Source organism: Carya illinoinensis, chromosome 8, assembly GCF_018687715.1.
Source record: "Carya illinoinensis cultivar Pawnee chromosome 8, C.illinoinensisPawnee_v1, whole genome shotgun sequence".
In the NCBI taxonomy this organism is placed as follows: Eukaryota; Viridiplantae; Streptophyta; class Magnoliopsida; order Fagales; family Juglandaceae; genus Carya; species Carya illinoinensis.
In genome coordinates, this window is record NC_056759.1 from 32917596 (window position 1) to 32931117 (window position 13522).

A 13522-nucleotide genomic window follows, 5' to 3' on the forward strand; every position below is an offset into this window, starting at 1 on the left:
AAAACTCTAAGCAATTACAATAACATTGAAAGCTATCAATTTTGACAATCACGCCTCGAACTATACAAAATTTGCTATCCATTCTAGTTTCCCAAAAGATAATATTATGTTAGTAAAAATTCTTAAAATAAAGACAAAATACCAATAATAAATTTAAAAATGGACTTTTAAAAAAAACAAATATCTAAAAAATAATAATTAGAAGTAATTTAGTAGAAATAAAAATATATTAATTAAAAATGACTTTATATAACTTTTTAAATAAAATACTTTTAGATAAAAAGCCGAAGAAAGACCTTTTTTTGTTTTTTTTTTTTTTAAGAATTAGTATCATTCTATTTTGTGATTTTAACTTTATTTTTGTGAAAAAAGTATTCATTTTTTTTTTTTTTATGTTTGTTAATTTTTATACTGTACTTTTGAGAATTATTTTATTATTATTATTTAAGAGTATTAACAGTCTTCCAAGGAGGTGATTACAAAATTGTATAGTAATTTCATGGAAATTTGTGTATTTTTCAAACAGGAGGTCATGAAGGCATTAATACTTAATTCAGATATAGAATAGGCCCCGCAAGAGTTGGGTCTTCAAAGCAAAGTATATATGCTAGCTATAAAGAAGTACGAGCCACATGCATCAATATGCCCTGAAAACCGAACGCATTTCAAGCTCTTCTCTTTGAACAAAATTGTACCTAGTATCTCTTTTTAAAAAAGAAACAAAGGAGATGTCTTACAACCTTTAAATATTAGAGATCAGAAGGGTGCCGACATCCTTCTTTTATACTACTAGTACTTTAATCCTTTATTTTTCCTTAAGAAAGTAAAAGGGTGGAGTTCCACGTGTTTCAGTACAATAGTCTAGTACAAGATTACCATTGCATGCTAGGCTGCCACGTGATTTTCATTAAGCTGTTAGATGGGCGAAATTAGTAATTAAGGATGTGGCTGATCTCAAGTTTATCATAGTAAAAGCGTGTTATTTCTAAAAACATTTTTAAAAAAATGTACGAGTTACGACTCGTTTGTAAATTCTCTCCTTTCATTTTATTTCATTTAATTATTATAATTTTTTAAAATTTTAAAACAAAATATATTAAATAATTCATCAATTTTTTAAAATTTTAAAATAAAAAATATATTATAATAATATTTTATTCAATTTTTAACTTTTATTTCTTATATTATCTAATCTCATCTGCGTAACTAAACAAAACTTTATTGACCAATTTTTTCTTTAAAAAATAATAAAATTATTTGTAAAAAATAATCAAGAATTCTATGTGCAATCACTTTTACGTAATCTTTATATACTTTACTGATATGATTTACTGCGTCAATTTTTTTAATATAAAATAACTGTCAAATCACTAGAGTGCACAAAGAGTACTTAAAAATAATTGTATGTAGTATTTCTAAAAAATAATAGCAATAGAATTAATGGAAAAGAGAAGGAGAAGAAAAAAAAAATGAGAGAGAAACTTCAAAGATTAAAAATTTATGGTCTCCATGTGTTGAGCACAAAGCTATAGATGTCTTTAGTTATATAAGAATTCTACGGATCGAAATCATATAAGATAAATTGATGCAAAGCTTCATGAATTCACCTCAAGAAATTCAATTGCAAACTTAATTTTTAGATAAAATGTACATTTGAAAAATAATACTTAAAATTAAGCTTTTAGAAATAAAAATAAACCTTTTGAATAAAACGTAGATTTTAAAAAAGATAAATGATTTGTACAGCTTGCATGAAACAAATTCCAAAGACAAGACAATAATAATAAAGAAAGAAGAAGCATGCATTAAAAACTCGCCAATTATCCAAAATGGCTTTTATTTTTTGTCAAATCATAAAGAATAACGTATTGATCATTTTTCCAGATACGATACAAATGACTATTATATTTTTTGTGCATTGTAAAGTTATAAAGAAATTTTATAAAATTAAATTTATATATTAACATAATTTGTTGTGATACGATAAATTATAAAATTATTTATATTATAAAAAAATTTAACATATAAAAGTAATGTCAATTCATAAATTTACTTTTATATGATAAAGGTAGGACAAAGGAAGGATGCGGACAATCTTCTGATTTAAAGATTCGGTTCTTTTTAAAAGGAGATTATAACTATTTATCTTGTTCAAAGAGATCAAGAGCTTGAAAAATAGTTAATCTATTTTCCAATTTAGCACATGATATGTACTTTGCTTTGAGGTCCCAAATCTTGCGGGGTCTATGCCAAAGCAATATTGTCTTTGCCTGCCTGTTTGAAAAATGGGTAAATTCTAAAATAATCTATGTACTTTGATATTTAGAGTTGATTTATTTTCACAAATTATTCCATATTATCTAAACATTATAATTTTTAAATTTTTTTATATAAAATATAATAAATAATTTAATTTTTTTTAAATTTAAATAAAAATTATATTGTAATAATATTTTATTTAATTTTTTAAATTTTATCTATTTTATTTTATCTAATCTGTAAAAGCAATGAGAACTAAATAGTAAATATACTAATATCTTAACTTTAGTTTTAAGCTCTACATTTCCCAAATTTTTTTAACTTTTATCTATTTTTCATTCCATTAGTTAAAATATCATTTAAACTATGTCAAAATGTCACATCATTACAAACAAAGGTTTACGACCACACGTACGTCATCAAAATATTCAAAAGTTGTTTTAATACTAAAATTTATAACATTAGAAATGTGCTGCTACAAATAAAAATTATTTATTATATTTATAGAAAAATTTAAAAAAATTACAATAATAAAATAAGTTAAAATGAATTAAAATGGTTTCTCAATCCAAAAAACCTTAATCGCAAGCTTTTTCATTAAATTCAAAATTAGTTGTATAAATCCTACGAATTGAGATTCTCAATGAAAATTCTTGTATTGAATTTGCATTTAACCTTTTTACGGTACCGTTAATAGACTGTGCTTAATTACGTGTGAGCGCGTGTTTGCAGTAGCTAGCACTTGACTGATGATCAGCCCAGCCTCCGACAGAGGACTGTGCTTACATGTGTGCGCGAGTATAAATTAGCACACCTGCACCCAGCCCTAGCACCACCATTAGAGCAATTCTACCTAGCTTCCAATAATATTAGTAGTACGTACGTAGAATCAAAGGAGAGAAAAATGGAATACTCCCGCATCGACCGAGGTTTGAGTAGAGGAGAAGGGGGGATGATCTTGTTCGAAATGGTATTGAATGGGAAATGGGGTGACGTTGTCAATACATGTACGGAAAACCCATTTTTCCTAGTGAATAGCATCACCAGAACAAACGACACACTGTTACACCTAGCTGTCTCCGGCGGCCAAGTGGAGACGGTCCAGAAAATGATAAATATCATTAAGGAACTACCGGATCCCGAGAAGTCTGTTCGAAGTAGAAACAATCGAGGGAATACAGCTCTCCATCTTGCTGCAGTGGTGGGGAATGTGGCCATGTGTAGGTGCATAGCAGAGGTTCATCCTTCATTGATCGTTGCACGTAATGAAGAGGAAGAAACTCCTCTTTACTTGGCAGTGTTCTTTGGTAAAAAACAAGCCTTCCAATGCTTTTACGATTTGTGTCCAATCCGTGAGCGTGACAGTGGTTCCAGGAATACGCGCACTGGTGACACGATTCTTCACTGCGCCATTTCTGAAGATCATTTTGGTGAGTAATAATATTATTATTATTGTATTTTTTCTTTTAATGTATAACAAATGGAAAATATTAGGTTTGAGTTTGTCTTTTTATTTTGACTGTTCAAGTATTTGATTTTTTTTTATTTAATGATTAAGAAAATAATTTTTAATGTATTGATAAGCTTTTTAATTTTTTAAAAATATTTAAATATATTAAAAAAATAAAAAAAGAGAAAAAAGAAAAAAACAATTTTGTACCAGCGGACACGTCCGAGGATCAAAGCCGAGCGACATGATAGTACTACTCTTAAGAAATAACACATTAATTAATTAGATGGGTAAATATGGAATTAATGCTTCTTTTTTCACGTGTCAACAGATTTGGCATTGCGAATAATTGAGTTGTATGATGGGAAAGAACTGGAAAAAGCTGTCAATGAGGAAGGAGTCACACCTCTCCATCTACTAGCGGCGAAGCCTTTGGCTTTCCCAAGCGGGAGTCTTCTTCTTCTTGGTTTCTGCAAAAAAATCATTTATCACTGTATGTATCCATCAATTTAAAATGATAGTATCCTTCTTAATAATGCACACACCACCAATATATGCATCAGAAATGGCTGATGATCTCATGTTATTATATATTATTATTTATATATAATATAAGAAATATTTTATTCATCATCTTTATATATCACATTTTTTTATTTTTTTATTTTGTCAAATATGTAGTATATAAATAATGTGTAAAATAATTCAATTAGTATAAAAAGAATAAAACAAAAAAAATAAATAAATATGGTATGTAGTGTATGAGGATGATGAATAGCAAATCTCATAAAATTCTTAGTCATGTAAAAGGTTGGATGCAAGTTTAATGATCTTTCATTTGTCAACTTAATCTTTATAATTAGAATAATAATGACATTTAAGATATTCCATATTTTTGCACCAAATGGATTATATTTGTTTCAAGTGAAACAGAACGTAAGATGGGAACTTAATTATATTGTAATTGTAAGTTAGCATATTCATGTAGAATCTAGCTAGCCGACACTAACAATTAAGATTCTCTCTATTGACTTGATCAACTTCGTAGTATTCGTCTTGTGCAAAATGTTAAGTTTTTCTTTCTTTGACACATGGTAGAGGGAGGATTTGATCATGGGTTTTCTAATGAGAAACTTAGGTATTGTCAATTGATCCAAAGAATCTTGGAGTGCAAAATGTTAAGTTGTTTGATAATTTCACTTGTCAATTTGATCTTTATTAGAAATATATATATAATGATCAAATTGTAGCATATTTGCACTAAATAGATTATTCTATATGAGATTTTGAGAATTTATTTTTCTGTTAAATAGAACATTTCATTCAAAAAAAAAAAAAAAAAACAATTACATAATAGCATGATCAAACCACATAGCATGACCAGCAAAACTCAGGGGCATTCCCCCATCACATTTGAACATCAACAACATTTCATACATTTCTAGCCAAAGTATGAGCCACTCCATTCTCTTCTCGATTTACATGTTCAAATATAACTTCTTGGAAAAAGATCTTTAGACTCTTAACTTCCATAATTAAATTACGATTAGCCGAAAGAGACTCGTGTAGCTTGCAATTCCTGAATAATTAGCAAACAATCAGACTCCACTATCAGTTTTGGAATGCCCAAGGGAATGCACAATTGCAACCCCTAAAATCTACAAGTAACTCAATTGTAGTTAGATCATTCACTGCATTTTCTGAGATAGTAGATGCCATCACTACATTACAATTACTATCACTTAAAATCATCCCAATCCCAACCTTTCTAAATACTGAAAAAACCACCCCATCAACATTAAGCTTCAAAAAACCATTAGGAGGGGATTTCCACCTGCACACCTTCTTCACTTCTTTAGCACTCAAGTCCTTTAAATTTGAAAAGGATTTGTTTACAAGAGATAGCCATATTAGCTGCTGCACAAGGAGTGATATGCTCATTTTCCATTTTCAGCTTATTCCTTCGATACCAAATGCCCCAACACAACACAAATATTATAGTAAAATCTACATCACTTCCTTCAGTCAACACACATTTCACATTATCCATAAAACAATTATCTGGTTGGAGCTATAACCCTATTGGACCAAACCTCTCCCACATTCCCCTTAACTAAGGATAGAACAGCAGAGCATGATTAATATCTTCTTCCCTTTCTTCACAAAAATAGCAGCCTTCTTCCATTGCAATATACTTTTGCCTAAGATTTTTCAGAGTTGGTAAGATATTTCTGCAAGATCTCCAAGCAAAAGTTTTAATATTTCGTGGCACATTCATTTTCCATAACTTCTTCGAAAGTTGCTTATCTCACAGCCAACTTGAAGACTCAGCCATATCCCTCAAATTCAAAGCTTGAATCAATTTATAAGCACTTTTCACAGTAAAACAACCACTTGCTTCCTCTAACCAGATTCATTTATCTCTGTAAGGTATGAAGGGCAATCTAATCTTTAATATTTCCTCAGCTACTATTAGATTAAAGAGAGCTCTAATAGTTTCCACCTTCCACATTCTTGTGCCCTGAAAAATAAGACTATCAATAGTTGCATCCTCCTGAGAAGCAAGTAAACCATTTTCACAACTCATCCTAATGTTCTTATGACCTAGAACCCAATGATCCTTCCATATAGAAATAGAAGCTCCAGACCCTAACCTCCATCAACAGCTTGCTAGCATCCATTTCTTTGCTTCAAAGATTCCCCTCCATGCATAAGATGGATGTAGTCCCAGCTTTGCTTGGAAGAAAGTTCCATTAGGAAAGTATTTAGCTTTATATATCCTTTCCAACAAATAAGAACATTTTGTAATATTCTCCATCCTTGCTTTGCCAATAAAGCCATATTAAAAGAATGTAAGCATTTAAACCCCATCCCACCTCTGAATTTAGAAACACATAACTTCCTCCAACTTAACCAATGCATTTTTTGCTCATTACCCCTCTGCCCCCACTAGAACCAAGCCATCATTCCTTCCAATTCCTTGCATAAGCCCAAAGGTAACTTGAAACATGACATAACATATGTGGGAATAGATAAAGCTACTACCTTAATAAGAACTTCTCTCCCTTGTGATAAGAATTTCTCCTTCCAACTTTGTAATTTATTTCACACTCTCCTTTTAATGTTAGCAAAAGCAAGAGATTTGGACCTTCCCACAAGATTAGGTAACCCAAGGTATTTATCATATTGTTGAAAAGTCCTAACACCCCACAAACTCAGCAACTCTCTTTGTTTCACATCATCCACATTTTTAGAGAAAACCACAACAATTTTTTCCTTATTAACTTTTTGTCCCAATGCCTCCTCATACTTATTAAGCACCACTTGAATATATCTTGTAGTGTGTTCATTAGATTTACAAAAAATAATGCTATCATCTGCAAACAACAAATAACTCACCATAGGAGCCCCTCGACACACCTTAATACCCCTCACTAATTGCTTAATCTCAGCATCCTTCAACAGAGCAGTGAGACCCTCAGTACAAAAAATGGAAAGGTAAAGGGATAAAGGGTCCCCTTGCCTTATTCCCCTATAAGGTATACTAGGTCCATGAGGTTCTCCATTAATTAAAACTGAGAAAGAAACCATCGTCACACATTGCATAACCAGGTGCACAAAACCATGAGCAAACCCTAGTTTGAGCATAATTTTTTCCAAAAAACTCCACTCCACATGGTTGTAGGCCTTGCTCATATCCAAATTAAGGGACATATAATCTTTTTTACCATACCTCTTATGCCTTAATAATTGACCAGTTCATAGACCACTAACACATTATCCGTAATAAACCTACCCCCAACAAATGCACATTGAGATTTTGAAATTACACCAGGTAAGTAAATTTTGAGCCTATTCACAATGACCTTAGAGACCAACTTATACACCACATTACAAAGCATGATTGGACGGAAATAAAAAACTAATTCATAGGTTTTTTTTCTTTGGAATGATGCTAATAAGTGTATGATTGAGGTCTCTTGGAAAGTGACTAGAATTCAAAGTTTGCAAGATAGCATTAGTCATAGAATTCCTAACAATGTGCCAATTTTTTTGGAAAAAAATGGAAGACATACCATCTGGGCATGGTGCCTTAGTAGGATGCATTTGTTGAAGGGCCACCTTTACCTCATCTTCTAGAAAAGGCTTGGAAAAATCTAAATTCATCTCTGCTGTCAGCTTTGGATGCACACAAGCCAAAACTTCCTCTTGGTGCCTCTGTGTAGTAGAAGTGAATAGCTTTGAAAAAAAGTCAACAATTAACCTGTCTTTTAGAGCACCTCCCCTCCAAACATCCATTTCATCCTTCAAGCCTTTGATGAAATTCCTCTTTCTTCTACCATTTGCTTGAGCATGAAAAAACCATGTATTTTGATCCCCTGCTTGAAGCCACTGGACCTGAGATCTTTGCTTCCACATAACTTCTTCTCTCTCAAGCCATAACTGTACCTCTTGCCGAGCTTTAGTCACACCCAAACCATATGGATGCAAGGAATCTCTATCTTGAGCTTGCTGTAAATTTTGCCTAGCAAAAGCCAACTTTCTGAACACATTCCCAAATAAGTGTTTATTCCACACAGACAAGTGTTCCCCACACCTTTTCATCAACCTCAGTACACCCTCGATGTTACCTTGATTCGCACCATTACTCCAGACACTATCTATAATCTAAGAACAGTTATCATCACCTACCCACTTAACCTCAAACCTAGGTTGTTTGTCTTTCTTTCCCCTAACTTCCACCTCTTCAGTCTCAAACCACATAAGTAAGTGGTCTGAATGAGTTGCAACACCATGTCTGACCACAAATTGAGGAAACAAAATGTGCAATTGATAATTCCCCAAAAATCTATCCAGCCTCTCAAAAATGGATCAAGTACCCCCTCTGCCATTCCACCATGTAAACTTTGGACCATCAAATCCCAAATCACTCAAAGAACAATCTAAAAGGACATTCTTAAAAGCTTCCATTTGGGATTCAGGCCGTGGTCTTCCCCCCCTTTTTATATTAAAACGTAGTATTTCATTAAAATCACCCCTACAAGCCAAGGACACTTTCCACCAGAATTAATCTGTCTAATTAAATTCCTAGTCATATATCTATTAGCAGCCTTAGGATTGCCGTAAACCCCTGTGAATTTCCATTCTGGCCGATCCCCTTCCTTTACCAAAGCATCAATATGATTATTTGAAAAAGATTGAATACTAACACACAGATCCCCTTTCCACAATAAAGCCAATCCACAACTTTTACCCACGCAATCAATCGTAAAAAAATTATTAAAATGCAATTTATACTTACAAATTTCCATTACACGGGCCTTTAGTTTAGTCTCCTAAAGAAAGACCAAACTGGGATCTTCTTTCGTGATCAAGTCACGTAGAGCTCAAATTCCCTGTGGGTTCCCAAGCTCATGGGAATTCGAACATAAGAGTTTCATAGCTGATGGCGGGGATGGACACTAGCCTCTACCGATAACTCAATCCAAACCTCATGGAGCTGCTCGCTCTCTGCCTGCGATGGAACTTTACACTTTTGCCTCTTCCTCTCTAGAGAAACGACTTCAGATGAGCAAAGGGAAAACTTCCTTTTCACTGCACTAACCACCCTCAAAGCAAAACTTTCCTTTTCAAAACTACTAACTCCCTTATTCATCATTTTCCACCTACGGGCCACATTATTATATTGATAAGAAATTCCCAACTCGTCTAGTAAGCCACCCTCATCTGAGATTGAGTCTTTTGTAACAAGGCTCACATCCACTCTGCTACTCTCATAGCCCACTAAATTTCCTTCTGCAACCCAGCCCACAATGTTTCCACTCATCTCTTCCAACTGCTCCATTAAATTCTCAGGGGCAACATTACGAAACTGACTCACCACTCCATCTTTAATGCTCAACCGTTTCTCAAGGATATCTACAACACACTTCCGGATTCTCATCTCATTCAAATTACTCGCCTCGATGAATTTATTTGGATTATCCAAAAAATCAGCCATGAAAGGTTCCATAACTGTAGTATTTGTATCAGTCACTTCACCCTTTTGTGTTTTACGAGGATTGTTTGCCTGCACCTCCTGCACCATAGATGGTTGCTTCTGGTCGAATCTCTCAATAGCTTTTCCTCCTCGCCCAATTCCACGTAGTCATTGACCGTAAGGAAGAGGACCCTGTTGCTGGTCATAACTTCCTCTTTGTTCACAATCTTGTTGAGAATGACCAATTCTCCCACAAACATAACAAAAGTTAGGTAATCTCTCTTATGAAAATCTGACCCAGTATGGCACACTAGCTCCAATGCACAATTTCTTGCCTCTTAACAAAGGCTTTGTAACATCCAGGCGAACCCGAATCTGTAAATATTCACCCCATGCGATCTCCCCCTCCATTAGATCAATTTCCTCTACTATACCTAGAGCACTTCTAACCAATTTGCCCATAGTCTCATTGTGGGTCATCAAAGGCAGGTCATGAACTCTTGCCCAAAACGAAGCCTCAATTAGATGCAACGTTGGGTTTATTGAGCACCATCAAAGTCTTTAACTAAGACTAACTATTTATTAAACGTCCATGGGCCATCCCTAATAACTCTCTCTTTGTCCTTTATATCATCAAATTCTGCAATCAATAATTTGGAGTCTAGATTTTGAATACACATCATCTTCACAGGACCCCAAACGCTCCACAACATTTGCTTCAAAGCTTCCTTATTATAGTGTTTCAGTGTCAGCAATTTTATTATCAAACACCTTTCACCCTGACACACAGTATCTCGAACCACCTCCTCCTCGACAAAAATTATTTCTTCCTCATATTCCGTCAAAGACATCTTACCATACAAGCCTTTCAATTCATCAGCCACACTCCTCACCGATCCCAATCAGTGGAGAAATGCACGTGAAGATGAGAAGAGACAAACTAAACTCGCAGTGGGAGAGAGAAAAACCTCTACTCACAGATGGCGAGAGAGGACAAAATCACAATTATCGTATAAAAATATACTACATAATAAAATAAGTAACTTACCAAAAATCTAGCCAAAATCAAAACAAGAATTATCTCTAAAATTGACAGCAAAACATTACTATAAAAGTAAAAAATAACTTAATCTACAACTTGGAGGAAAATGACCGATTTTGGATTTGAAATAGGGATCAACAAGCATAATGTGATAACTTGTTAAGTGCCTTGGTCTAGCCCTCAAACATAAACCCTCCTCTCCTTAGATCCAAATGATGAAGTCTCCTAGACCGATCAAGGAAATCACAAGATCTCCTCCCACAAGCCTAGATTCGACAATGTGAGGTTAGAGGTTGGTATTTGAGTTGAATGAGCGTTCGGGTAGGTGTTTGGAATTCAAGAAAATAAAGAGACGCAAGAAAATTAACATAAAATTGAGTCACTCTTATTCACGGATTGCAAAGAGCCACTCTCTAAAAGGGATTCATGAATTACACCCTAGTAACCCAAGTATATAGCAAAACACCCTAACATCGAAAATTTTAAAACTAAGCAAGCCTAAAGCCAAAATTTCTAAAACCAATGAATGAATAAAAACTAGCCCACAAGGCCTTTATTTATAGGGCTTTCTAGCAAAGTCCCTCTACAATTGAAATGCTAAAAGCTAGGAAAATAAAGTTTAAAACATAGGAGATAAAGTCTAAAAAATAGGATCAAAGGCCTAAAATGTAGGGATAGGCTTATCCCCTCTTAGTGGCTGGCCAAATAGTGCCCTTATGGTATCTAGGTTCGTCTTGGTTTGATCTTGGACTCTTCCTCTCTCCTTGTCTCTCTTAAAGTCAATCTTGGACTCTACCTTATCTTGTTGAATCACTTGAGAGTCTTGCTTGATCTTTTCTCTATCCTATCTAAAATCCTTATCTTCTAGAAGCCTTGAGTCCCCCTTCTCCATGTGTCCTTGGGGTGGCCATGGTTTGGGCTTGCTTGGCCATGGCTGGCCATGAGTTGGTCATGGCCGAGGCAAGCCTCAGCCTTGGCTGAACCACAAAGTCCTTCTAAGACCTGGCACGTCCTCACAAAATCTTTAGACGCGGCTACCTAATCGCTCCTATTTTCTCTCCCAACACCTTTTCTTCTAGGGTTCTTGTCATTCCCCATTTTTTCAAGAGTTCCCTTGTCCTCAAGGGTGAATTTTGAAAACCTCAATCTCATTTCATCGTAGTCCTTCGATGAAGCTTCCTCTCTTGGAACCCCTAGCCAAAGCACCAAAAATTGCCATACCTTCCTTCTAGTCTGCCCCCTCTTGATCACTTGGTAATCAAGAGCCTTCTTGGGTTGGAGTAGCATCCTTCTCTCTTCATCAAACGAGGGTAGCTCCTCCACAGTTAGATTTGGGTCTCCAACCCTCATCTTGAGTACGGTCACAAGAAACACTAGATGAAGCTTTGTTGTAAGGGGAAACTACAATTGATAAGCCACCTCCCCAATCTTCTCTAAGACCTTGAAAGGCCCATAGAACCTCTTGGAAAACTTGTAGCTCACCTTCTCCTTTAAGGTCTTTTGTGTATAAGGTTGAAGCTTCAAATACACAAAGTCTCCCAGTTCAAAAGATACATCACACCTCCCTTGATCATAGTGACTCTTCATCCGTGCTTGAGCTTTCATAAGCTCTTTCTTCACCTTAACTAGGATCTCATCCCTAGTTATCAACTCTCTCTTAACTTCATCATTCTTGGCCGTCCCTCTCTCATAGTTGGCCAAGACAGGTGGTGGTCTTCCACGTACAACTTCAAAAGGGCTTGCATTAATGAAGGAATGAAAAGAAGTCTTATACCCATACTCGGCCCAATGAAGAAAGTCTTCCCACTTCATTTGTTCTTCGTGGCAAAAACACCTCAAGTATTGCTCCAAAGTTCAATTGACCACCTCCGTTTGCCCATCGGTTTGGGGGTGGTAGGAAGAGCTTGCCTTCAACTTGCTACCTTGTAACTCAAAAAGCTCATTCCAAAAGGAACTCATGAAAACCTAATCTCTATCTGTCACTATGCTCCTTGGAAAACTATGAAGTTTGACCACATTATCCACAAAAGCTTTGGCCACACTCTTGGTCGTGTACAAGTGCTTTAGTGAGATAAAGCGACCATACTTACTTAACCGGTCCACCACTACCAAGATTACTTCAAACCCGTGGCTTGAAGGAAGCCGCTCCACAAAGTCCATCGAAAGATCCTCCCATATAGCTCCGGAATAGGTAGGGGTTGTAGCAAGTCCGTGGGTGCCCTTGTGTCATGCTTGGCCTTTTGACACACATCACATTCGGCCATAAGGGTCTTGACCTCCTTCTTGAGTCATTCCCAATAGAATAAGTGCTTCACCCAAACATAGGTTCTCAACCTTCTAGAATGACCCTCCTTCCTTGCTATGGCGAAAGTGAGCAAGGATCTCCTTTCTCAAGTTAGGAACATCTGGCACATAAACCTATTCCTTGTAAAAGATAAGACCATCTCTAACCTTGAACCGCACCACTCTATCATCTTGAGCCTTCAACTTCTCACAATTCTTCAAAGCTCTCAGATCAAGCTTCACGGCCTCCCGAATCTTATTCCATATCCTTCATTGGGACCCACTCAAGGCCAAAGCACTCAGGTCCTCCTCATTGTGCATAGTCCATAGCATCGGACTTCCCTTCTTGCGGCTCATGCATCTGCCACCTTGTTTTCCTTCTTGGGTTGGTACACTATGTCATACTCAAACCCAAGAAGCTTCACAAGAAAATTTTGTTGCTCAGGGGTGACAATCTTTTACTCTAAAAGATGCCTCAATGCTTGTTGATTGGTCACAATAGTGAATT

The 13522-nt window shown here is 35.2% G+C and overlaps 1 protein-coding gene across 1 annotated transcript in view; it reads left to right on the forward strand.

Moving 5' to 3' along the window:
* The first annotated feature begins 3060 nt into the window (after positions 1 to 3060).
* The window catches only part of LOC122318294, a 30893-nt gene continuing 20431 nt past the window's right edge, over positions 3061 to 13522 (forward strand). Inside the window, exons 1-2 of the mRNA XM_043135523.1 lie at positions 3061 to 3689; positions 4041 to 4202. Of these exons, the coding sequence (XP_042991457.1) occupies positions 3164 to 3689; positions 4041 to 4202 (688 nt within the window). The 5' untranslated portion in view covers positions 3061 to 3163. The remainder of the gene's footprint in view (positions 3690 to 4040; positions 4203 to 13522) is intronic.